At 50.4% G+C, this 27,074-nt stretch overlaps 1 protein-coding gene across 7 annotated transcripts in view; it reads left to right on the top strand.

Annotated features, from left to right (window-relative positions):
- FOXP4 (forkhead box P4) overlaps nt 1-27,074 on the top strand; it is a 142,777-nt gene that overhangs the window by 42,427 nt on the left and 73,276 nt on the right. For 5 of the 7 annotated variants that reach the window (XM_048826603.2, XM_048826602.2, XM_048826601.2 and 2 more), the window contains exons 2-3: nt 1,258-1,462; nt 22,720-22,809. In XM_048826603.2, the coding sequence (XP_048682560.1) occupies nt 1,274-1,462; nt 22,720-22,809 (279 nt within the window). In that variant the 5' untranslated portion in view covers nt 1,258-1,273. Of the gene's footprint in view, nt 1-195; nt 314-1,257; nt 1,463-22,719; nt 22,810-26,494; nt 26,590-27,074 lie in introns of those variants that run through there. The other 2 variants (XM_075122104.1, XM_075122105.1) reach the window with 2 other exon arrangements.

The raw sequence follows: 27,074 nt of genomic DNA, 5'->3' as shown, positions 1-27,074 counted from the left end.
CACAGAGAATCTGGTCTGCTCATGGTGCTGGAGATGTACGAGTTGGGGCTGCCTGTGTGCAAATCTGTAGCCCCTCTGTAGCCACGCGTATTTCAGTTTAAGGGTGGCTTTATTTTGGTTTAGGTTAAACTGATTTCTACTCCACTGGAACTTAAGTGAAATAAATCACTCTCTTAAATCAACAGAAGAGGGTTGCGCACATGGCCTCTTGGACCAGTTTGAAATCACAGCTGTAACTGAAGCAGTGCATCTCTGTGTGTAGACAGGCTCGCAGGTTACGGCACAGCCTCACAAAGTTCAGGTGTTAATGCAGGTGAGAGAGAGCACAGGATAATGGTTCAAGTGCAGGAGAGGCAGGGGGAGGAAGGATTCATAATTTCATAGCGCTGAAGACTAGAAAGGGGCCACCAGATTACCTAGTCTGACCTGCTCTGCACCACAGAACACCAAATTTCACCCCCATGGCCCCTACTGATCCCAAAGACTCTAGGTGCCTGAGGACTGAAATGTGTTAGTCTAACTAGACTACGTGCCTCTGTCAGAGCATAGGAGAGGCCAGGGTGCCACCAATGCCCCAGGCCCCTGCAATGGAAGGGAGTGAGTAGGTGATCCCAGCAGGCGAACCATTCCCCACATTGGAGAAGAGGCAAAAACACCCCAAGGTCCCTGCTAGTCTGACCTTCCCAGTCCCAGATCTGGTGATCAGTCAGACCCTGAGCATGTGAGCATGACCCACCAGCCAGGCATCTGGAGCGATGGTTCATTGGGGGGCGGTGGGGAGTGGGCTTTAGGGCGGGGTTCAGAGGAGGAAAGAAGAGCACTTCTCCAAGTCAGTGGCGGGAATGGGGGTGGAGCTGGGGTGAGGAGAGCCCTGGTGGGGTGGGGAAGACCTGAGTGGCTGGAGGTGGAGGTGGGTCGTGGTGAGACGATGCCCCAGGTGGATCTTGACAGGCAGGATGGTGGGGTGTTGGAGGAGGAAATGGTGCGTGGCCCCGCCTTGAGCTCACTGCTCAAGGGAAATGGTCCTACAACTCCTGCTAACCAGCTGCCTCGTGTGCCAATACTGGGGGCTGCAGAAAGGGCAGATGCAAGGAGGGAAGGGGAACCCTGCCCTGGTGAGGCCAGGGTAGCAAGTACAGGCAACACGCATTGGGGGGCTGCTCTCCCCACAGGCCCTCGTAGCCTGGGGGTAACCCCATCCAGCACCCCCAATAACGCTCTGCTCAGGGACGCTGCTGCTTCTCATTGCTCACCCAGGTCCTGCGAGCAAGTCATGATGGTTGAATCTGCCTCGGAGACAATACGCTCCACTCCCTCCAGCCAGAACGGGGTCAGCAGCCTCACCAACCAGACAGACGGAGGAGGCGGTGGCGGCGGTGGAGGAGGAGGAAGGGAAGGAGGCGGCGGGGAAACCAATGGGGAAATGAGCCCGGTGGAACTCCTGCATTTTCAGCAGCAGCAGGTAGGAAAGAGCCTCTTTCTTCTCTCTCTCTCTCTCTCTCTCTCTCTCTCTTTTGCTCTCTTTTCCCTTTGTCCTGGGGTTTTTTTTTTTTTGGTTTTGGGTTTTTTTGCATCCCCCAGTCTTTGGGCTTTTGGGACATCTGGAGACCTGCACTGGAAATCCTAGAAATGTCGAGCTGGAAGGGACCTCGAGTGGTCATCAAGTCCAATCCCCTGCGCTGAAGCAGGACCATTCCTGACCCGTGTTTGTCCAACCTGTTCTTACAAACTTCTAATGATGAGAAGTCCACAACCTCCCTTGGATGCTTATTCCAGAGCTTCACTACCCTTACAGGTTAAATATCAGGAAAAACTTTAACTTCGTCTCCTTTGCTGCAGATTAAGCAAAATGCTACTTGCCCGACCCTTCAATGGACATGGAGAGCAATTGATCAGTCCTCTTCATAATGGCCCTTAACATATTTGAAAACTCTTATTGGGTCCCCCCCAGTTGTTTTTTGTCAAGACTAAACATGCCCAGTTTTATTTAACTTTTCCTCAGAGGCCAGGGTTTCTAAACCTGTTCTCCTCTTGAGTCTCCAATTTGTTCACATCTTTCCTAAATGCTGGCTCTCCAAATTGGACACAAGACTCCAGCTGAGGTCTCACCACTGCAGAGTAGAGCGAGTCAATTACCTCCCATGTCTCACGGCACTCCTGTTAATAGACCCCAGGATGATATTAGTCTGTTTTGCAACTGCATCATGTCGTGGACTCATTTCAGTTATGAGCCACTATCTGCCCCAGATCCTTTTCACAAGAGCGACCACCTAGCCAGTTACTCCCCGTTGTGCATTTGATTTTTTTTCCCTAAGTGAAGTACTTTGCATTTAGCTTTTGTTGAACTTCGTCTTGTTGATTTTCAAACGAGTTCTCCAATTTGTCAAGATGGTTTTGAATTCTAATCCTCTCCTCCAAAGTGCTTGCAACCCCTCCCAGCTTGGTAGCATCGGCAGATTTTGTAACATGCTCCCCGTTCCGTTATTCAGGTCACTAATGAAAATACTGAATAGTACCGGGCCCAGGACTGACCCTGCGGGACCCCACTTGGTTCCTCCCAGTTGGAGAACGAACCATTGGTAACTATTCTTTGAGAGCACCCTCATATGAAAGATGGTACTCAATCGGATCCCTCTCAAGTATTGTCTGCGGTGGCATCTGGGAGAACACGATAGCTGCATCCGCTCCACCTGACCTAGGCGCCGCATGAAAGAGGAGGCAGGTGGGGCGGGGCTGCAGTTCTCAATACTTCAGTAAGCTTCTGCCATCCAGCAAACCGCACCTCACCTCAATGTGCATGCCTTGCTCTGGGCCAAGCTTGTCACTCGTTTTCAGCCAAGAGCATGAGTCTCCAAGGACGCCGATGCTGCTCGTCGATGGGGAGTTCAGACAAGGACCTCACCTTCTGGCCCCTAAAGATCCCCCTGGTACACGCGTCACCTTAGTTTTGGGATGTTAGCTCCGATGCTCGGGCCAAATTCTGGCATGGCCAATTGCACCCCACCTCCCTCAATTCTCCTGCAGTTTCAGCTGGAGATGGCGATCTGCACTTCTGATTGTTCTTTAGTGTTGCAGTGCGCTGTTGGAATGGGTGATGTGCTCTGCTTCAGAGATGGCTGCGTTTCAGTGCTGGCAGAGTGACCCCTGTTTTGCTATAGTCCGTGTGGCTCTGGGATCCTTTCATATGGAATAAATGTAAGACGGTGTCAAAAGCTGAATGCGTGGTGGTGACATGTCACGGGAGGGAAAGGGCTGCGAGTTCAAAATGATTGCAAAAACCCTCTGGGCATAATGTAGGTAGCTGCTTCTCTCTCTGCTCCATGGGCTTTTCCTCTTTACTCTCGGAGATTACCGAGGTCTGCTCATTCTCTTCCATGCCTTGGGGCTCACAGCCCTGTAAGGAGGGGTGCGCTGGTGAGTGTGCGTAGGCCTGCCTTTGTGAATCCGTCTCTGAGCACGCCTGTAGTTGCACAGATGTCTTTCTGCAAATGCATTTGTGTGCATGAGTCTTGGGCTTGGTGTGCCAGTCAGCTTATGTGTGCATACGTCTCAACCTGTGTGTGCATGCATGTATTTCCGTGTGCATCTCTGTGCTCGTGGACATAGGCCCCTTTGCCCATGCCGAGTTCTGGGGTGTATTGGTGCACATATAGCTTGATCTCTGCATGTATGCACACACATGTAACTTGAGGGATACATGCACACCGAGCTATGCACATGCCTGCCAAGTATGTGTGCATACGTGCAGCCATGCTTGTGTAGTTTGTGTGTGTGTGCGCACACACACAACTCTCGCTCACTGTGCTTGAGTGCAACTAGGGGTGGTATGGGGGGCGCATGTGTAGTTTAGGCTTGGGGGGGCGGGGAGGATTGCATGCATGCCTGCAGGTTACCTTTTCAAAACAAACTTCTGAGAAAACATAAATTTTCCTCCTTGGATACTAAATAAGGCAATGATCCCAGCCTCGTGTGGAGATCGCCTCCCTGAGCCATAAATTCCAGCGTGAAAGCTGTACAAAATTGCTGTGTCTGATACTTCAGTAGCGAGCGCTGTAAATCCATTACCTGAATAACAGCCGTTTCTCACGCAGTTAAGCCACTGTTCCCCTGATCTGAAGGGTAATCATGCATGTAATGCTTCTCCGAGTCACCCCGCCGAACGAGATGCTGCTCGTCCTCTCCCCTCCCCGACGAGGAAGGGGGGGTGCGGTTGCCGTCGCAGTGCCCTGCAGAGAGGGCGCTGAAATTCACTTAGTGGCAGCGTGTGCTTCAGACTCGCCTCGCTATGGTAAATAGGAGCCGTTTGTTCAGTCACAGCTGGGACAAGGCAAAGGGGATGGCGGGCTGTGTGCTCGGAAAGCACAAGTGACTCTGCCAGAGCCCCGGTGGCTTTTGGCTGGGGACCGGGTAAAGGCTGTTTAATTCCCATTAGTGCCTGGCATTCCTATCGCACCTGCTGTCCGCTGCTGCCCCCCCCCCCCCCCCCCCCCCCCGGTGAATGCTCACTCGCCCCCTCGCGTGCACCGGGTTGCTCGCTTCCCTTCCCACATCCCCGGGTGCTGCATGCAGGCTGCTGGGGGTCAGGCAGAGAGAGCTGTGTGTGAGCACCAGAGGCTCATAAAGCATGTCAGAAAGGTTAGTGAACGCAAGGCTTGCAGCACCGTGCCCATGGAGGCAGGGAAGTGCTGGTGGTATCCCTGTTTCATGTGTGGGGTAGGGGAAAGAGGGCAAGTGACTGGGCCAAGGTCATGTGATGAGTCAGTGGCAAGGAGGCCTAATCCAGTTCTCTAGTCACTAGCCTGCCCTTCCCTCTCAGAATTGGGGAATGGAAGCCAGCACTCATGGTAGCCCTCCCCTTCCAGAGCTGGGAACAGAACCTGCGATCCACTAGACCAGACATGGTCTCTGACTAGGTCAATGTATCTAGATGGGTGATTCTTAACCTTTTCTGTACCTAGGTCCCCGTTCCCATCCCAGGCACCCCTTGTGCCTAGCAACGTGGGCTGGGTGGGATGGTCTCGACCCCCAGATCAAGAATGCCATGATCAAGATACCCCGTAGTGACGCTGTGCTAATGGAGGGTAATTCAGATCTTTGTCAGACACAGCAGTGGGAAGAGCAATCCGTGTAGCGGAGAGGCGATTTGGGGATGTGGATTAAAAATTCTCTTCGAATCTTTTCCAGCCGTTGTGGTCATCTGGTCACTGAATCACTGAATGCATTACAAAGTGCTCCTTTAGAACTGGCTGGTGGGCTGAGGTGGAGAATCTACCCATCCCTTTAGCCCTCGTCAGCCTAAATCGTATCCCTGATGCTGTGGTTTCTTGGCCTTAGCAAATTCTCTCCATCCTGACATTCCAATGGTGTTCGTATCCCAGCCCTGCAGGCACCACCGCCCATCTGGGTCACTAGTCGGGAGCGATGAGGCAATAGGGGATGTGCTTGGAGTCACAAACTATTCCCGCCGCTCCTCCTTATATAACCCAGGAACAAGGGAGAGCGGGATGATGATGTTTTGACGCTGGATGTAATTACCCTGTGGAACTCTCTGGCACAAGGTTTTACTTGGTGAGCTTCCAAACATGAATGACATCTGCAGTGACAGTAGCTTGAATAGACATTCCTAAGGCCCATCAATCTTTGTGCTTCAGGGAACAAGCTGAGCACCAGCTGGGGTCAGGATTAAATGTCCCCATATATAGAGTTTTGCACAATTAGGTGCTTTATGAAGGTTTTCTACTTTCCTCAGACACCTCTGGCATTTACCCCTGTCGAAAGCAGGATACTGGACCACTGGGCTGTTCCTGTCTGCTGGTTCCCATGTCTCTGCTTGTGCTGAAGTTCCTGAAATGTCTTGGTTTAGTTTTTTTTAACTATGCGAATTCCATGGAGAGTTTAGAAAAATCGTTTATAGGCCATTGAGGTCTATGGGGAGGAAATCATTGGATTGATGCCATCCCTGAAAGGGGGTTGCAGACACATAATCATCTAGGGTTTAAATGCTTGGAGAGTTTCGACAAAATTGTCCCCAGCCTAACACAATGTGCGTTCCTTATTAACACTTAGTTTTGCAAGCCTGGCGTAAATAAACCTCTGGAAGGGAGGGAAGGGGTTGTTCCATTTATAGAGGTGAAATGACTTGCACACAGCAGGAAGAGAAGTCAGAACGGGGACGAGAATTGGGAATTCCTGGCTTCTGGTGCGGTGCTCGCACTATGAGACTGTATCTCTTTGTCTCTCTAGAAGGTGTGTGGCTTTCCGACTGATCGTGGGGGGTGAGAGAGGTCACGGGGAGGATCCTGGGCAGAAGTTCCTCTTTTGCCAAGCTGGGTTCAAGCCCCAGAATTGGGCTGCCTGTGGGTCTGGATTTTGGACCAGGCCCCGGCCTGAGCTTTTCGTTGCGTTCGTTCCGGTTGCCACCAGTATATCGCGCGCTCTCTTCCCGCGCTGAGCAAGTGCCCGTCTCCTGAGCTCAGAGTAAACAAGGCCGGGAAACGTGAGCTGGGCTGTGGAGTAATGAGGTGACAGAAGGAGAGAGAGATAAACAGAGAGAGTCAGAAGTCAGGCATCTGACAGGAGTTTAGACTGAAACAAACAGCGCTGGAGAGAGCGTGCACGTCATTTTTGAACAAGACGGAGTGTCTGTTTCCACGCAACGGGCAGAGCTGAAGAGCTTGTTTAAACAGAGATGAAAGGAGTGAGGTAGCTGCACGACCTGCAGCCGGCGCTTGGTCCCGGGAGGGGTTGCCGAATTTGAGTGCAGGAAAGGGGGTTGGTCCAGGCCGGGGGACATCTTGAGAGCTACCTGCCCGAGTTTTGTGCTAGGAAACTAGTCTGTCGTTCTCGGGACTTTCTTAACCCTTTGCAGACTGCAGACGCCTCCCAAAGGGCTACAGAGGGATCCCACTCAGGAGGTGATCGCCCTGTTCTCACCAGAGCTCTTGGCCCAAGTTACCATGTTGTACCTGCAGTGCTATACGCTGTGGTTTAAGAGGGGAAGGGAAGAAGAGCTGTTCCGATTGAAACTGCTATGACAGGGTAAGAAGCCAGCAGATTGGACTTGCCCAAGCTGGACAGGGTCCTCAGCCTGAACGCCTCCCTAAAGAACTGAAACAGCCATTCCCATAAAAGGGGCAGCTCCTATCCTTGGCCCTGCTAGAGACCACACCTGTCCAGTTATTTCCAGCACGGGCCTTTGCTTGGTGGGGTGAACCCCGTGTCCCTATGGGCACACCTTTTGGGGCCTGGGAAGGTGCCAAAACCATTTGGGGGCCCACGAGAGTCCTTGCACCACACTCCGTGCAGGTCAGTCTCTGCAGACAGCCCAGTGTGACATGACACGTGTGTCCCACCAGCTTGGGTGTCCTGTTGGGCTTGACTAACTTGAGTGCACAGCGCCACCTTCCCAGTGTGTGTGCAGGTAGAGACCGATGGCTTGGCTTCCTTGCCACCAGATGTAATATCTCCTGTGGAGCTTTAACTGTGACTGATTCTTTCCCCCCACCCCTCCAGCCCCATGCTGCAATCACTATTCCATGCTCTTGTTTCTTTCAAACCTAGGTTTTGCCAGGCAGGGTCAGACCAGGGGTCAGTCTAGTTTTGTGCCCGTTCTCTGGCAGCGGCTAACTTGAGCTGCTTCAGAGGAAGGTACAAGAAAACCCCATCATGGACAGTTAAGGAATAACCTGCCCATAGTCAAAGCCTCTCTTCCTGACCTCAGGCAGTTAATGGTTGGTTTATTCCCTGACACATGAGGATTAACACAGCCCTTCCATCCTTGTGTTTGGTCTAACTGAACCGTGGATGTTCTTATTTTTTTTATACACGGGTGGTGCTTGAGCTGAACCCACTAGCCACGCAGATTGCACACTTGGTTGTGCAAAATGGGCACGCACCATGCGAAGAGGGACGGCGTGTGCAATGATGCCCAATTTGCACGCGCACGCCCAATTTGCATGTGCACATACTCTGCAGCTTCAGCCCAGGTGCCGATGGTTTTAGAGACTGTCTGAATGTCATTTTGCTCTGGGATCTCATGCCAGTTTCAGTACCTGTCGTGCTGTCCCAGGTCTTGAGCAGCGTAATATCTGTGTTAACCTAACAGGCCTAACCAAGATACAAATCTAGCCCTTGGAGTCTGGGTCGATGTCCGAGGGCTGGGTTCTGATCTTGGTTAGCCCTGCTGGGTAAACGCAGAGTAAATCCATTGCCATCAGTGGGTTCACCCTGGATTTACACTGGGGTAACGGGGATGGAAATCAGGCCCCTAGACAACAGCCCCCGACCTTCTCAGACTGGAGCGTTAGAAACAGCTTCCTGCCTGGCTTCCGCAGGCCCTTTCTGAACAGGGTGGAGGGGAGGGAGGGATCTTTCCCCTCCCCATCCCCCAAGCAAGGTGATGCCGTTAGGCCTAAATCCCTGGATTTCAATGGTGGGGCCCAGTTGAAAAGCATCCTGGGATTCAATAGCGCGCGCTTACATTGTGGCAGGGGTCGCTGGAGGGGAAAGGCCAGCCGGGGTCATGGGAGGGTTGCCTAGCATCTGGGAACTCCCACAGTGGTTGCTGTGGGAACGTCAAGAGACCTCCAGCATGCTAACATCCTGTAATGGGATTCAAAAGGACCCGGCTCTTTGCACATTAATGAGTTTTTAACTCGGGGGGCTAGTCCCCGCCCTGCTCCCACCCAACAAGGCACCCAGTCAGGTGGGGAAGCTGGGAGGACTGGTGGAACTCCTTCCTTTCCATGGTCCTCAGGGGAGAAGGTCAGGATGGAAACTGGGGACTAAGGTGGTGAGTGGAGAAGAATCACCCGTAGCAGGATGAGTGATTTTGGGGGGGGGGGGGGTGCCAGATACCACAGCAACAGGTCCGCACTGCATCCCTGCTGCCCACTGACTGCCGCTGGCTTCACGGGGGCAGGAACCCCGCAGGCAGCAGAGGAGGAAACGAACCTCACAGAGACGCCCACTCCAGCTTTCGTGCCAGACACTTGGTCAAGTGACTGCCTGGGAAATGGTGGCCCCAACGGGTTGAAAAGCCTGGTGCAGGATGGGTCTGGTCTGAACCCGAGCAACTCCTTTGGCCTCCCCTGCATTCCTTCATGCTCCATGTCTTTGTCTTAAATCTTGTGTGGCTGGCTCTATGAATCTCAGGGGGAGCTCCTGTCCCTCTCTGAATGCTGATACTGATCGTAGGCTTGTGGTGGGACTGGGCTGACACCTAGCTCTTCCCACACCTGACAGGCTTCTGGTCAAGATTTTGATCTAGTGATTCTGGATGTCTCACTGTGCCCGGTGCCCAAATGGATGTGCCTTAAATTTGACCTAGCTTCTGGAAAGTGCTGGACCCACCCTCTGGAAATCAGGCCCCTTGAAGGTTATTTCTACTTGAGTACATAAAAGGTGAAGAACCCCAAATGTCTTCTGATAATCTTGGATCCAGAGATCTCCTCTTAAAATGGGGGCTAAGCCTCCTGTGCTGTGTGAGCCTGGAGGCCAGGTTGGGTCTTCAGAGGTGAGTCATAAAAGTGATCGTCCTAGCATTTCCCCCCAAAAAAGTGGCTCTCGTACTTTGGCCAGACTTGTTCCAAACTTGGTTCGCTCCATTCTGCCTCCTGCAATTTCCCTCACCTCTCCCTGCAGTTTGAGCTACTTAGGGTATAATCTTCCTATCAAAACCAGTTGTGTGCTGTCAAAAGTGTTGCCAGCCCTCACTCGAGAGGTGGCTGCATTCCACTGATTGGTGTGTGTATCTAATGTAAAATGTATCTGGAAAGATTGAGGGGTTTTTGGGGGGGTGTTTTTGAATCCCTCAGGAGAGAAGGTGTTAGTGGAATGTAAGGGATCCATGTTATGTTTTTCCATGTGTCTTGCTTCCTATAAAGTTTAGCTCTTCTCTCTTCCTCTTGCCTAACCCAGTTGACCTCGCCCTGTAGCCAGTGGCGAATACAGGCCAACGGGCAGGAAGTGCATTTCATCTCCAGAAGCAGCCTTAGGAGGTAAACCTATTCTAATGTCACAGGCTTAAACTTCTGCTTCCCAGCTGGGTCTGGATGGAGTGACATTTCATGCAGCCTCCTGCTGTCTCGTGTCTCCCATCAATGAGCCAGCATTCAGTTGCAATTGTCTGTGCAGGAGTTTTTTGGGGCTCTGGCGCTGACTTAGAGGGGGATTCTCTGGGACAATTGGAGACTAATGGGGCCAGCTCCACCATTGGGGTGGCCTTCCCTGCTTCCCCTCCCATGCTCTCCTTCGCCATTCCACAGGAGATATCAAACTCATGAGTAAGTGGAAATATGCTTCCGGAGGAGGGGGCCAGATGTGCCTCTAGGCACCTCTTGAGGATAGTCAATGGAGCTGCTCGGCCCTATGATGTCTAGTATACTTAGGCGCCTCTGGGGTCACGATTGTATCTAGCCCCCCAATGGGGAGCCTCACTGTGGCTTCAGCCTGCTTGCCCCAGACAGGCAAGTCCAGCTCCTCCAAGACCTGGGGCCCAAAGCAGGACTTGGCCAAGAAGCAGATGGGGAATGTCTGCAGCCATGGCTATCCACGCATCGCAGGGCTCGGGAAGGACAATGTCCCCCCGGGCAGGGAGTGGGGGGGGGGGCGGGCGGGTGCCTAGAACCTTCGTCTCCAAGTTGCCAGCACTCTGACATTGCCCTCGAGGAGTTAGGGAAGACTTGGTCTCCTTGAAGTCCCTTTGTTGCAGGGCTTTAAGGGAGGAGGGCGTTGCTGCCATCGGCGGGTCGCTCAGCATGGTAGGCACTTCTTTTGTGTGTGTGACTCGCACTAGACAAGGGAACCTTCCAACTTCAGGCAGCTGGGAGAGGGAAGGGGAAGGGGAGTGAGAAGGAGGGAGGCAGTGAGCCAGAAAGGGAGAAGAGGGGGTAGGTGGAAGGAGAAGGGGAGGGAGGTTCAAAACAGGGAGGAGGAGGTGGAGGGAGGCAGGGAAGGATTAGGAGCTGTCTGGATGGGAAGCAGGAGGAGGAGGAGATCTCAGCAGGGACGGGGAAATGATGGGATGGAGGTGGGGCACAAGAAGGGAGGTGGGCTGATAACAAGGGAGGGTTTTGTCTTGGACAAACAATCAGAAAACCTGCCTTTTTAATTAACCCATGGGGGTTTTCAAAAATGACTTTTAAAGGCAGCTCTCTACACCAAAACCAAACCAGCTGGCAGCGCATCCTGGAAGATCAACTTCCCAACCAGCAACTAGAGCTCACTCATGTGGGAACCCATACAGGAGGTTCGAGACCGTGAACTCTCTTAGTCCAGATTGAAGGCTTGGATTTTCAGTGCAGTCAGGTGCCTGACGCCCATGGAAATCTCCTAAATCCTAATGAGTTTCACTGGGACTTGAGCACCTAACTCTCTTTATGCTCCTTTGGAAAACCCCAGCTTCAGACTGCACAATGCTTGCCTCCATCCCCAAAATCAGCACCCCCTTCTGCTCCTCCCTTTGTCTTCGAACCTGTCAGCCTGAGGCCTCCTGGTAGCACACTTTCCAAATTGCAATTATATAGAAAGGGCCCATCTGGAAAAGCCATCCCATCCGTCTGCTGTAATATTTGTTCTGTGCTTTTTTTTTTAAATAAAAATAAAAATACTATTTATTGCAGGCAGATGTAAAATAAATGTTAAGGTATTAAAAGCAAGATACCAAACTTATAACCATATCAGCCGTTTTTCATATTTAAAAGGGAATGGAGGTGGTGGTGGGGAGACTCTGGTGTGGATGACACTGTGCTATAAAAGCATGTGGTCGCATTTCACATGTATTATGTCATATGCTATTATTAGGGTATTTCAGATAAAAATGAGATGAGAGCACTTAAGTGAAACTCATCTCTCTATTAGGTTGCCTGATTTATATTTCATATATGACTGAGCATAAATGTTGTTCCTTCCCCCCGCGCGCCCCCCCCCCAAGCGTGGGGAGAAGTGAATTGTTGGGAGCAATGGTCAGACTTGTTCCTTGTGTTCTTCATTAGTGAAAATGGATTTAACTCCTTTAGCCAAGGAGGATCGAAGTCCAGAAGCGTTAGGGTGTGTGTGTGTGGCAAAGGGGAGAACATCTGGGGCCGAGAGAGAGTTGAAAAAGATTTTTCCCTTTTGTAAAGAATTCTGTCGTTTTTATTAATTTGGATCTCTTGGAGCCATTTGGTTCTGATTATATGAGAATGGGGATGGAGGAAGTGGAGTGAGAGAGTGGATTTCAATATGGCATCATTTACTGTTAATATCCATCTAAAAATGTCTGTGTGTGTATTATTTTAGTAGTTCTAATTCTGGAATGTGACGATGTCATTTTTATGAGGGTAGCGTAAAAATAATTTATAATCTTTTTTTATTCCCAAAAAGCTCTTTTGGGGTAAAAGGAGACTGGGGGGGAAGGAGAAAGTGTAGTATCATTTGTGTAGTCCCCTCTTTCCCCCCACCCGGCTCTATTAATATAATTTCTGTGGTGGTTTTTTTTTTAATCATTGGAGGTTAAGGCCCCATTCAAACCTTTGATCCCATCCAGGAGGGAATTCCCTTTGGTTAGTTTCAGCCAGTGTTTTACCCCCATGCTGTATGGAAATCCACATCCTCCTGCTGCAGCAGAGAGCACTTGGTCTTATGGTCTCTCCTGCTGTTCTGTCTGGGTGACAACTGTTAATTAAAAATGTGGGGTTTTTTGGTTTTTTTTAAGACTTGGCCTGAATACTTTTACGCTTTTATTCTGCAAAGATTTTTCCAAAGTGACCCAGTGATTTTGGAACCCCGACTTGAGACCCACCCCTCTGAAAATCATGCCCCTTTTTGGGGGGGGTCTCTAGTTGGGCATCCCCGATCATAAGTCACTTCTGAAACCATAGGCTTGTCCTCTTTGGAGTATTAAAAGTACTGCCCATCTGGATTCTGTATGTACCAGCATCTACCACCATAGCATCTGAATGCTTAAGCACTGCTCTTAGCCCAGTGGCTACCTTAGCTGGCTGGTAAGGTCCTCCCTCTCCCAATTCAGAAATTCATTTAACCACCTGCATCCATCCTTAATGCTGGGCCTTGAAGGTTATCAAGTTCTGAAGAGCCCAAAGAAGAATGGACAGAGCCTTAAGGAGAGAGCCTCTACTGAAAACGCCTTGCCTTCCATTCCTGGCCTCCCCTCTAAGTGATCATCCCATCCCATCTAATCCAGTCCTGACTTGGATGTGCTTCTCTTGCATTTCCATGCTGGTTAGTTCTGGGGCTTCTCCATTCATTGGTCCTGCGGTGACCCAGCTCTCCCCAGCAGTAGGAATAATGCCTGGCTCTTGCATAGCAATTTTCCTCTCTAGTTCTCGGTGCTGTACAAAGGTGGTCAGCATCATTATCCCTGTTTTACAGCTTGGGGGAAACCGAGGCACAAAAGTGCAGCTCAGGGAGGGGGAGTGACTTACCCGGGGTCACCGGCAGGCCAGCGGCAGGAATGGAACCCAGGTTTCCTGAGTGGCAGGCTGCTGCTCTAACCCGCTAGGCAAGAAGGTTGTTCAGCAAATTGACTTGCCATAAGGGCTGATGAAAGGCACAGATTTGACGCCCATTGGAGACCGTGTGGAAGCTCAGTCTCTAGGGCCCGTTCAATTTTTAGTCTCTCCTGGGGCTGCCAACATGGAGGCCACGGAGTTGTAACTGGTGGTGATTTTTTGTGATTGAGATCGAAATAGGACTTCTAGGAACGAGGGATGAGAGGCACCAGATCCATCTCATACAGGAGGACAACTTCATCACCAGGTTCATTTGCTCCTTGGCTTGCTCGCCAATAGATATGAAACCTGGCCTAAAGAAGGTGCATTATTCCAGGGAAGAATTAAATGCCATGTGTCTTGGGTGGAAAGCTGGATAGTAGACTGTTCCCGCTCTGGGATCCCCACACACTGACTTGTGATGACCCGCTTTCTTCTGAAATTAGAGGGGGGAATATAGCATGTAGTATTTATTTCAACCATAGCATGAACTCAAAGGAATGAGCTCTCAGGTGAAAAGAGAACAGTCTCTCCAGACTCATTAGCCAATAGAGCTGTGGTTGTGCAATTTTTCCAGTGCATCCTGGTGGGAAATTCTTCGCTACAGTAGAATCTCTTATTTCTTCTTGGGATCTGATACTAGCATAACACTTCTGTTGTCTGAACATTGTGTTCGCCACACCCGGGATTAAACTGAGACTCTCTTTTCTTTTTTCCTAGTAGTTCTTGTTGCTCTGGAGTTGTACAGCCTAGCTGCAAAGAAAATCAAGTATGAAGCGTATACAAAGAAATCCAGACACCCCGATTCAGAAAGCCCTGGGCTTTGGGGCAGTTTTGTATTTGGATCTAGATGGGAATTTAGAAATCGGGGAAACCTCTTTTTTTTTTCCAAGGAACTAAGGGCTTGTATACATGCAAGGGGCTTTTTGATACTACTTTTTACTATATCTGTTTTAGAATCTGGTGTCGTTAAGTGGTGTGATCCTCTAATGTGGACTCCGTTATACCAGTGCAAAGGTGCTTAAGTTGTACAAACTGTACCAGTATACTGGTACAACTGCATCCCCGCTAGGGGTATTCCTGATCTTAGCTCTGTTGGGTAAACACTCCTCACAGATATAGTTAAATCAGCACAAAACCACTACACAGGTCAGGTCTCTTCCCCTTCCGCCACCTCAACATTTGCATTCCCTCTGCTCAGTAACAGGTTGCTGCCACTGGTCTTGTAAATGAGGAAGCCAGGCGGTGTCAGCTGTTGATGTGAGTGTCTTAAATCTTACAAACTTCTTTTTAAAATGGGCTAATTTACTGATCAAAGACAATCATCCAGAAGACAAATTGGACACAAACTATTTGTTCCTAATTGTGGCTATCGCGCTAATGACTCTTTGAATAGCACTGTGGAGCAGGGTACAATTTAACTCCCCCTCCCCCCTTCCCATTTCATAGATCATTAGCAGGAGGTGAAGGCAAATTCTCTTCTAAGTGGGGACCTTTTTTTCTTTTTCACATGTTCTCAAAATTAAATAGCAAAGAATTATGGGTAATTTGGACTCCATGCTTTCTAGCTTTAAGAGGTGGTTCCATACTAGTAACTTCAAGTGTTGCTTTTTGAAGCTAATCTTCTGGCCTGTTGAAAGAGGTTAACAAGTGCAGGTGACCTGTCCAAAAAAAACTTGCCTTTCATCTCTACTCCCGTCTCAAGGTGGTTCTGGCCCTGGTGGGAGCCCCAGGTTGGAATCTGGTAAAGAAAGCACCTTTCATAAATCAAGCAAGACTTTTGTAAGCGTGGCTTCACTGTTTCCTGAGGAAAGACAGCAATGGACTACAGTCATCTCTGGGTGGCAGTGAATATCCCATGACGACCCGCTTTCTTTGCTTGGCAAGTGTCTCCCGCTGAGTTTGTTAGAGATGGGCCAGAGCTGCACCGTTCTGCTCCCTCAAGGTTCTGGGGTGTTGAGAACCAGGATTATGGATTGGGCCGGTCTCTGAACCTTTCATACACTGGCAAAATGGGTCACCTGGGGATCAAGATGAAAATGAATGATGTTCCCTCTCTGATCGTGCTATTACCCTCACCCCCACAACTGGTAAGTAGGAGTAAAGTGCTGGTTTTTGCCCATGCAGCTAAGCCAATGCATCTCAGTTCTCGCCAGCAGCTGTTCAAGATCTCAGCAGCCTCTCCTCCGTAGTGGATGTTGCCTCAATGCCCATTTTCCCCGTGGTGATGGAGTAGCTGACCTGAAGGCTAAGCCCCTGCGAAAGATGAAAGGCTTATGCCGTGCGTCCCCATCCTCCTGGATGGCTGTCTCAGAGACAGCCCTTGGGTTTTGCCAGCCAGTGCCAGTCATCTCCCATTCAATTCTAACCCACCAGCCTCAGCCCTGGCTTTGTGGTGACTTAAATCACACACAAGTGGGCCCTGTGGGCACGGCTCTCGTCACCGAGGTAGAAGGGGGAGCTTGGAATGCAAGTTGCTAGAGTCAGTCAAGTCTGCGGGGTTAGAATGAAACTTTCCTTGGTGGCAGATCCAGTCACTGCACGGCACCTTGCACTGAAGCAGCTGGGGCTGGTGGAGACAGCATGATGGAGTAGATGGACCCCGGGTGTGGTGCATCCTGGCCATCCCTGTGTCACATGACCAGCTCAGTGACTCTGAGACATCGGGTGAGCGCACTAACAGTGTAACGCCGGTCTTCACCACCCAGCAGAGCTGGGAGGTGCTGTACCCCAGCCTCCTGGTCGTGCCTGTGTGCCGCTGGCTGTCTGATTGAAAAATGCTCGCACCAAAACAAAACTGGTACCAGCCCTCTTAGCAGCAGGTGGTTGGAATGGAAATCTCTCCCCCGACCCCCACGCCTGGCAGATATCTCTGTAACTCTTCTGCTGGTTTCCCTGGCCATCTGGAGGGGGCGGAGGGGTAGGAGAGAGGGGGTAGCTTCTCTGGGCGAGCTGCAGGGCTGTCATGGGGAGGCCCCTGTGCGAGATTGGAAGGCCATGCCATTTTTTCCTGTAAATCTTGTAATTTCGTGCTTCAGAGCACAACAAAGTGAGAGAGTCAGCAGGGAGTGAATTAAATTGCCCCCTGAGAGCCTGTTCGGGGTGGGCCTGGCTCCTGCATTCCATCCGCCCCTCCTTGCCTCCCTCGGCATGCGTGTGCCCGCACGTCACGGGCATCCCCGTCTCCAAGTGGCAGGGGTTTGTCCCGTCTCCCCTGGATCAGCCTGGCTCGGAGCCCTTTGGACACACGGTCTGGCGTTGGCACGAGCCGTATTCTTCTTGTTCAAGTAATTTGCCAGCTTAATAAGCCCATGCAGACTTTTACAGGGTTCCCAAAGCCTCATAAAACCAGGGGCTGTCCCCGCATCTATCCCGCGAACAAAGCTCTCCTTGTCTGGCTCGTGCAGTTAAAAATGGGTATCTTGGAGCCCTCTATTGCTGGCTACAGCAGCATGGTCTCCTTTGGCAACTGGGCTTCCGATCAGCTCAGCCATCACGCTGCGGCATTGCCTTCGCTCAGCTTCTCTCCTTTTTGTGTGTCTGCTTTTTCCTCTCTGTCTCATGCTTAACTTCTAGAGAGCTGTTGGGAAAATAATTCAGAGAGTTTGGAGAGAGAGAGAGAACTCTGGGCAGGCAGCATTACCTAGTGGTTAGATCAGGGCAAGACAGGTAGCTGGCACTCATGGATTCCTCTCTGGACTCTGGCGCTGACCTGCTGTGTGATCTGGAGCAAGCCACTTCCTCCTCACTCCATGCCTCTTCCTGCCCTGATCTGCAAAATGATCTCAAAGTACTTTTTGCCAAGATCAGCTAATTTAGCCTCGCAGCTCCCCCTGTGAGTTCAGTGTTGTCCCCATTGAAAGAGAGGGAAACTGAAGTTTGGGGGCAGGGGGATTGTTAATGGATTTGCTTAAGGTTGCACAGTAGGCCAGCAGAGTTGGGGATAAAACCCAAGGTCTCACTCCAAACCGAAATCTGCCCTTCCTCTTACAAAGACACTGAAGCGTGGAGGTCCTGGGGCAAAAGTGGCTACAGAATAACCTCACTGTGCAAGACCAGTGAGAGATATAGTCAAAGGTGACGTAGCTGATCTTTACACATAGTGCCTGTGGGGAGCAGGCTGAGGTACAGCCACGAGGGTGTCCAGGTCTGCTTGTGCCACTGCAAAGAATTGTGCAGTGCTGCCCCGTGTTACATCCGTGCAGGCTTGCTAGTGCCTGATTGTGTGTTCCCGTGCACCTTTGGAGTGCCTCTTGCAGCGGACATGGAATTTCTGCTCCTCACAGGGATGCTGCCAGCTTGAAATCTAGTCCGCTTCAAAAAAGGAATTTTAGAAGTAGCTTCAGGTTCTAAACCTGCCCCCGAATCCTCTGGCCAGTTTTTTCCTTTTTCCTTTTTGAGGTTTGATTTTTCTCTGCCTTTTTGCTGTGTGAAAGGCCCACACCATCAACAGAGGAAATTGTCTCCGCGGGGGAAGCTGTAATACCGAGCCTGCACAAACCACTGTCAGATGGGAGGAGTGGAGAATTCAGCGTTTATTTTGCAGCTTGTGTGAACACAAAAGTTTTATAGGTAGAGGTACAACCCTCCTAGTGTGGACTAATAGTGGTTTAAAGATATCTTAGACTGGAATATCTATTCCCATGTGGGAAAGGGAATCTGCTGTACTGGATTAAGGACCTTGATACTGTCTCCACACAAGCTGTTGCAGTGGTTTAACTTTCGGTAAGAATCATGCCCCTAACTGATCTAGTTACATCAGTACATAATCTGTGCGTAGAGCAGGCCTTATGTAGGTAAATAAAAAGAATTTCAGACAGATTTCTAAGTGGATGATAATGCATCTTCTGTCCTTACTGCAGGCTGGCAGGAATTGTGCTCATAATAATAATTTACAGTAGCCTCGTTCTAGTCTGGGAGTTTGTGCAAAGATCTTTGGGGTTTGATCATCCTGCAGCAGGTTCACGTGTTTGTTTGTTTTGTTTTTTTTCCCCCTCCCCTTTCCCCACCAAGTTTTCTTTTGAACAAACTGAAAAATTCAGCGTGAAACTGGGTAGAAACTGCCCTGAATTTTCAGGTGGAAACAGTCATTTGGTAGTTTTGCACAAACCCGTCAGCCCAGGGTTCCTTGAGAAAGAAGTTTTGTGAACCCTCTGAACTTGTGTTCACTGGCAGAGGGAGGGGGAATTGTGTTGTTTGTTTGATTAGCTACCACAAGTTAAAATGCTAGTGATAGTTTAAACACGTTAACATTTTTATACAAGAACCTTGGTGCTTCCCTCCATGCTGTGCTCCCTATAAACATCTGCAAAGCTACCTCTTTATCCACCTTCAAATTCCTCCTCAAAACTCTCTCCCTTGCCGTGATGCCTTGACAATGGCTAGCTGATGGTGCACTGAGACATCTGTCCCTCACGCTGACCAACATTGTCTCATCATTTCCTGGTCCTCCCCCATCTGTCAGGATCCATCTCCTGGTCTCCTGTCTTGTATTATACTTCAGTTGGAAGCTCTTTGGAGCAGGGACTGTCTGTTCTGAGTGTACAGGGCTTAGCACATTGGGGTCCTGCCCCATGAGTGGGACTCCCGGGCACTACAGTAATACAAATAATAACGAGTTATCAGGTCAACGTAAAGAATACAGGAGAGGGTAGGGTTTGCCTTGATGTGCTCATGCACGAGAAAACACACTACCTTGTCTTCCCTAGGATTTTACCTTGTGTTTGTTCCACGTACTAACAGGAGGTAAGAAAATACCATCTTTCCTAGTGAAGATGTGCCCTTGGCGGGTTTGTTTTGGGGTTGTTTTTTTCTGATGATGAAAGCTAAAACCAGGTGAATTCTGGGCATGATTTCCTTGTGGTCATTTTGCACTGGCTGCCTACTGTTCTCCTGGTTCCCACCTGTAATGTGAGTCCCTCTGACGAATTTCTTGTCCCCCGACCTCCGCTTCAGCCTTGAAGCACTCGATTGGTGCCCAGCAGCGCACAGAGGTAGGTGGGTGAATTGTTCATTGTTCAGTAGTCTTGTGTTTTCCAAAATGCTGGGAGTCCATCCGTGCTAGTGGATTGACTTAAGTGCCTAAATACAGTCCTAAGAGACCAATTTTAGCCTCCCCCTCCATGTGTTGTGTTTTGAAGATCTTGGGTTTTTGGTTTTCATTGATTTCATGGAGTATAAGCCAGAAGGGACAATTAAATATAGTCTGGCCTCCTGTAAGTCTGAGACTATTCAATTCCCCCCTGTTACCCCTGTGTTGAGCCCAATAACTTGGGTTAGACTAAAGCATTTTGGTCTTCAGGAGTCTAAAATGTAAGTGTGCCCCAAATGGAGAATAAGAGAGACTGGGTTGCCACTCTCCAGAGCGGTTGCACGATTCACAAACGCAGCTAAAAACACAGCTTGGCTCCTGTCTGCGCTGCAAAACTGACATGTGCTTTTAGCTGTGTTTGGGACACAACTCCTTTTGTTTGCATCCCTTGATGTGGTATATTCTGACAGTGTAGCTGGAACCGCACCATATTGAGAAGTACTGTACCACAGTGTATTCATGTGTGTGCGCATGTGTTCACTGGAGAATGGTGTCTAAGTATAAAATGACAGGTTTCAGAGTAGCAGCCGTGTTAGTCTGTATCTGCAAAAAGAAAAGGAGGACTTGTGGCACCTTAGAGACTAACCAACGTATTTGAGCATAAGCTTTCGTGAGCTACAGCTCCCTTCATTGGATGCATAAAATGATTTTCTTTCTGTGTGGGTAATAGATGCAACCTGCAATAAGACCCCCAGCTTCAGTAGCCACTTCGAAATAATCTGAAGATTTGTCTCTTACATCTTACAGTTTGTCTATACGGGGAAATGGACTGGGATATCTATCGCTTTGGAAGCGGATTAAGCCAAACTGGAAAAGGTGCTGCTGCTCTGGAATAAGAGACTGCACACAATGAGCTAATCCAGAATAAGGAATGCTCTTTCAAGTCACACCCTGCCTTACTGCAGAAATAACTTCCTGGTGTAGACAAGACCTAAATTAGACCCTTGGTTTAAACAGTAGCCAGCTAATCTTTTTGTGATGGTCCATTGGATGGCTGCTTGAGAGGGGTTTTAGTGTTTGTGCATGTTTGGTCAACACAAGACAAAGATTAAATAGATAATTATGCTGACTGTACGTGTGTGAACATATAATTATACTGTGTATATGCTATATATGTGATGGACAACCTGATTTGCTTGTGTCCTGTGTAATGTGCACGCAACAACACGGATTACGTTGAAAAGGCATATTCATTAATCTAATGACACTGTGTATGTGTAATTATGTAGGTAACTATATTATGTGCCTTACTCCTACCCATATGCATTTGTATATGTAATTACTCTGGGTATATGCAAGGGAGTGTGCTAATCTCTCCCCTTTCGAGTGTAAATCCAGCTGCCCCTCCAAACAGTGTGTACGGTACAGTATATACTGTATAAATGCCTGACGGAAAGTAACTTTGTTCTTTATAGCTGGAAATGTGGAAAATTAACAAGCGGCTCTTTCTTTGGGACACACCCTGCAAGTGCTTCCACCGCCTCGGAGCACACAGCCGCCTCTTGGAAGCCAGGGCCTTGATTTACGGCCGTGGCGTTGACAGCTCACTGGAACCCACATGCTGTTTGCAGCACCGCCAAGCTGGGCTATGACCCTCCGACCTCTCCCCCTCCACTCCCCCCTCCTGTCTCTGCGCTGTAATAAAACCCTGTCTTGCAGGCAGGACTACAATGACTTTGTTGTTCAGAAAGGTACCTCCCCCCCCCAAAGAAAATCTTTAAAAGCAAAAAATAAGGAACGTATGAGGAAACGGACCTGGGAGCAGTACCACAGGATTGTTTGTGTTAGAATTCATTCCCTTCTCTTTGCCTGCTCTCAGCTCCTGAATGAAACCTCTCTGTCTTGTGCTTCCCTTGCTCTTTTGCACACCCTCTCGGTTTCTTTTGCACGTTTCACCAGCTCTAGTGGACGCTTTGGCTCTTCTGCTCATTTGCACGCGTGTGTTCTCTTGTGCGCTCCTCGTGCTCACAGGCTCGTTCTTCATTGTTGCTCTCTTCCTCGTGCCCAGGTGCACTCGCTTGATTGGGCTTGCCTCCATTTTCACCCACCGTTTCCTCCGCTTGCTTTCACAGCGTGTTTTTGCATGCTCCTTGACTGGCAATCTCACCGACTTGTGCTTTTCTCCAGCACCAGCGAAGCATTTCATTTTTAGTTAATGCAAGTGACTTAACAAATGTTATTGAAAACAAATCGGTGAATGCTCAGGAAACTAATAACACTTTCCAGGCAGATGCCCATACAATAAACAGATTCATGTGCGATCGCTAGTAAGTACCGCTAAACTCCTCTCCTGCATTGCTGAAAATGATCTGCAGAATGTCCACATTCTTTCACTGGTTATTCATTTGGGGTGAAATTCTGCTCTTTACTTGGTCTACTCCTCTGCTCCCCTCCATCCACCTACCAAATGGATTTAGCATCACCACACCCCTGTGAGGTAGGCAAAGATGAGCATGCCCATTCTACAGATGAGGATCTGAGTCACAGACCAGCAAAGTGACTTGCCCAAGATCACACAGGGAGAATCTGTGCTATAGCTGAGAATAGAACCTGCCTCTCCTGAGTCCAAGACCATCTTCCTCCTAAGGCAAGCAGAGAAGGCTGGTTCCAACAAGTGAGCTGCTTTCTTTTAGTGCTATTCCTTACATTATCCATCTCTCTCTCTCTCTCATCCAGTTAACCTTAAGGGCCTGTCTACACTGCAGTCAGACACCTGCAGCTGGCTCGTGCCAGCTGACTCGGGCTCTGGCTAAGGGGCTATTTAATTGCAGTGTACGCATTCAGGCTAGAGCCTGGCCTCAAGGACCCTGCACGGTGGGAGGGTCTCGGAGCTCAGGCTCCAGCCCCAGCCTGACCGCCTACACCGCAATTAAACAGCCACTTAGCACGAGCCCTGAGCGCCCAAGTGAGCAGGCACGGGCCAGCCGCAGGTGTCTGGTTGCAGCATAGACATGCCTTAAGGGGCTTCCTGAGACCACTTTGTCCTGTTGGCTGTACCAGTAAGTGAGTCTGTCTCTGGTTGGATGGTATCTAGGCAGTGAGCACATACACCGGTAGATAAGGCACAAGAAGCTCAAAAAGAGAAATGATCTCTTCTCCACCACCACCCTCTTATCTTTTCTTTTTTTGTTTTTTCAGGCTCTCCAGGTGGCAAGACAGTTCCTTCTGCAGCAGGCCACGGGGCTGACCTCTCCTAGCAGCAATGAGAACAAGCAGCCCGCAGTCCAGGTGAGGCAGAGAAGCGCCTGCAACCAGACCCTTGTGGGAAGCGTTCTCCTAGCACAAAGAGAACTCCTTCGCTGGGGTTTGGCACAACCTCCAGAAAATCATTTGTGTCCTGGGTGGGCTTCCCAAGATTGCCTCCGCAGCGTAGGAGCATCATTGACTTTCAGCAGGATGGTGCTCCTAAGCGATTGCAGGTGCTTTGGGAAGGCTCATCCAGTCACACACACTCATGCGTGCTCTCACTCTCCCTGCCATAGATTCCATGGCTTAAAACCACCTACAGGGAGGTCTCGGGCTCCATTACGACTCCGTAAGATTTTTAACCACTTTATAGAGTCCCTGTCGAGTCCCTGCCCATCTCCTTTGGGCTTCACCATAAGAGAATTCAATTGGGGAAGGAGGGGACAATGTCTCCGATACTTGGGATACAGGTTAAATTTCAGGAGAGGAGTCTTCACCCCCCCCCCCCCACGATCGCTCTTTTTGGGCTGCTGGTGCCAGATGGTAAATGCTTAGGGGGAGGATTAGGACAGCTATTGCAAATCCACCTAGCCTGTGGCTTCTTCATTTCACCCAAGGAGAAGGTCTCCTGCGTATGTGGGTTCTGGGGGGCGGGCTGGCGGAGACGGGACTCCGGTAGCAGGAGGCTGTTTTTCAGTAGGTGCGTATTAATGAGCTGTGTGTAAGGGGCGCATGTTTGTGGTGGGAGAGGGTTGTGGGAGCATAATATTAGTGTACGTGGAAGATTTGGGGTTGGGGGGGAGAGTGTGTGTGAGAGCAACAGAGGTACTCATATATATCATGGGACCATATGGAAGGATATGACACTAAGGCCATGTAGCTATCATGGAGAGGCTTACATTGGGGTAGATGTGGGATAAGGGGTGGTGTATTTTATAGTCTGACCCAGGATGATGGGCAAGGGTCCAGGAAGGAGGTGGGGTGGGTGGGTGTTGCCAGGTTAGAGAGGGAGATGGGGTTAATGACCTGGCCTTTCACCTCTGCAGATCTGGTTTTAAATCCTGGCTCAGGTCACGAGTGGAGTTGCATTTGGTGGACTCCTGTAAGGCCCCATTTGCCTGCATCATAAAACTCACGATGCATCTTGGCTGCAAAGCAACCAGTGGTCAGTTCAACAGGAGCCTGGATTTGGAATCCCAAGCAGGGGAGGGCTGCTCTGGGTCAGGAATGAGGGATGTTGGCACATCTGTGGAGCAAGGGAACAACAGTCGACTTCAGTATCCCCGGCTCAGGCCGGTCCCGTTCATCCCTCTTTTCCTGAGCACTCAATTGATTCACAAATTAAACACAAGGGAACGTGCTTGGACTTACCCCTCTCCACTCAGAGTGGTCCTGTTGCTCTGTAGCACTGGACACCGCCCTGGATTTGGCAACCGAGGACCTGGCGAGAGAGATGGAAGCAGACGCCTGTAGGGCGCTGGACCCTGTGGAAGGACTGGGCAAATCTGTCTCGTATGGCAGTGGGAGGGTGTCCCAGGAGTCTGAGACACCCCACCCATGGGGGAGAGTCCCCTGGAAAGCATTCTTGGGGCCAGCAGGCACATGTGCTGGGGTGAGATGCTAGGACAGCTTGTGCCCATGGCTCTGGGGCGAAGGGTGATACCCTGGCTCTTCCCAGGAAGCTCGCTGGGGTCACTGGTACTACGAGGTGGGGGGTGTTTACTGGCAGTGGGATTTGAACCTGGGACCTGCCGCACTGAAAGCATGAGCTAAAAGAGTGACTCATGAGATGGTAGCGGTAGTAGGTCTTTATCCTCTTACAGGGACCAGCTGCTAGAGGGAGAGAGATACCAGGGTGCTTTACACTGGCATTGGCAGGACACTGCTGAGCAGGAGAACTCGGTGCTGGCAGGGGGGGTAAAATCGCGGCAAGAGGGAAAGGGGGCTGAAGCCTGGCCCCACCCCCTCAATCTCTACAAGGGGGTGACCATGGTCATGGACCCCCCCCCACACACACACACACACACCCTTTCACAGGCAGTGCCCTTCTCTACCCTCGGCCTGTTGACGGCAGGTTCCTCCCGCCAAGGGGGTCAGCAAAGGGGGCTAACTCCAAAAAGAGAAGGAGGGGGGAGAGAAGCAAGGCCCAAGTGAATGTAAAGTGACAATTTAAACAGCTGTGTGGAGGGGCTCTCCCTTCAGGCTAATTAAATTTATCGGGCGAACAGCAGGTTACCTTATTAGATCCACGTGGGTTTAATTAACAAAGGAAAGTAATTAGCACAAATTCTTTCTGAGCCAGAGGTCCTTCCTATAGCAGGCAGAGCTGTCTCTGAAGCCCGCTGGAGGTGGGAGGGGGAACCTGGGGCAGGAGGGAGGAAAGAAAGGTTGGTTTCTGCTCACCCAGGTGCCCCAGAGAACGAGATGCTTGGGACAGTTTTGTTGCCGTTTGTTTTCCTCCCCCCGGTCTGGCAACACATGCCTGGAATGGGATTAAATTCATGCCCCCACCTCACTTTTTATTATTTTTCCTTCCTCCCTCCTGTTTTGTGGCCAGCTGTATAATTGCCTCCTGATCTTTTACCCCCGTCTCTCTCTCCGTCAGGTGTGTCTCATTCTCTGCACTTGCTGGGGCTGGGCCAGGGAAGGTCTTTGAGCGGCTGGGGGTCTCCACCTCCCTTCCCCTCTCTTGGCAAACCTGATATCGAGCACATTACAAATTGAGGGGGTTTGCCTCGCCTCGTGCCTTCGTTCCCCTTGACCTCAGTGTGCTTCGGATCAGGCTTGTGGCATGTTGTGGGTTGGAATAGCTTCTCTGTAAGAGCACTGGAAGTCCCATTCCTTGAAACCTTTTAAATTTTTATTTGGGACAAAGCACTAGGGGAAGGAATCCCACCTTGGCAGGGACGGGAGACTGGGCTGGATGACCTAATGGATCTTTCCCATCTGATTGCTGCAGGCTTGAGACTCCCCAGAAAACCTCCATCCCTTTAGCAGGATAGGATGGAGTCCAGAGCCACTCTGAAACTGGTCTCCATTTTCGTCCCACCTGCCTTAGAGGCGCAGACCCGCTGTAGGGACAACGGACCTGCTGCTGCTTGGCCTTAATGGGTTTGAAAGTGAAGGGGACGAGGGGAAATCACAGCTGCGGTATTAACAGTAATTAGTCAGGGCTTCTCTCGCGCAAGCAGCCAGCTTTTTCCAATAGTGTTTTCAGGAAGGAAATGCAGTCATTGGATGGAAAATATCTTGAAAGAACAAAGACAGTAAGAGTGAAGTCAGATTCCGGTTACATATCTCTGTGTGTGTGTGTGTGTGTGTGTGTGTGTCTATTTCTCCATTTCTCTCTTTCACGTTCTGTTTTCCCTCCTCCTGTTTCTTCTCCCCTGGTGTGTGTCTCTCATTCTGTCACTGCCTGTTTATCTTCCCTTTCACCCTCAGTCCTTCGTGATCTGCTTTCTCTCTTGTTCTCTGTTCCTCCATCCCACCCCGCCCTTTCGCTGCTGTCTGTCCATCCATCTGGCTGGCTTGTTCAGAGTTAAGAGTCCAGCTTTCTGCGCCCCCCCTCCCCCCCCCCCCGCCCTTTTGTCTTGCAAAAGAACTTGTGAAAGTTGTATGAGTCAGGAATAGCAGCCTGTCTCCCCGCCCCCTCCTTCCCGGCTTGCCCCTGCCCAGCAGCTGGAGGAGGATTTGAAGGAGGGGAGATAGAGGATTAAGCAGACTCCTTTGAAAGGAAGTTTATCTAACGGGGAATGGTGTGGATGAGATTGACCAGGAGGCTTTCTTCAGTCTGAAGTGGAGAAGGAGAGAGGCTCTTGTATGGTGAGAGTGCACAGGCGGGGAGCAGGGCTTCTCCACCACCAAATCCAGTGTGGGGGCAGAGAGCATGGAGTGAAAGGGGGAAGCACACCGCTCTTGGAGGGCGCTATGGAATCAGAGGCCGGGGGAGACTTTTGTGAGCGAGGTTCCTAAACAGCCGTCACTTCCATTGACTTCAGTGGGCGACGCAAGTGATCAGCACTTGTTCAGGCTTAGGTCCCAGAGGGATCGCTCCTGCAACCCTTGTGTTGTCTCACTTGTCTGGCAGGAGTTAGGCGTGTGGGCTGGCTCCCCAGGCTGCTCTTTGTCTGGCTAGCGGCCTGATCCTGCACTGGGCTGCTGAGCTCGCACTGACTTCCCAGGGAGCTGAGGGCATTCAGACCCGCTCAGCACCGCCCTGTGGAAGCACAGTCGGATTGGCCATAGAAACTGGTTTCTCCTGCGCGCCTAGTGCAGTGATCTGGTGAGCAGGGCTCTGTTCTGGTGAG

The sequence above is a fragment of the Caretta caretta genome, chromosome 21 (genome assembly GCF_965140235.1).
Source record: "Caretta caretta isolate rCarCar2 chromosome 21, rCarCar1.hap1, whole genome shotgun sequence".
Lineage (NCBI taxonomy): Eukaryota > Metazoa > Chordata > Testudines > Cheloniidae > Caretta > Caretta caretta.
Note: the sequence above shows the minus strand (reverse complement) of the source record. Positions and strands in the feature narration are given on the sequence as shown.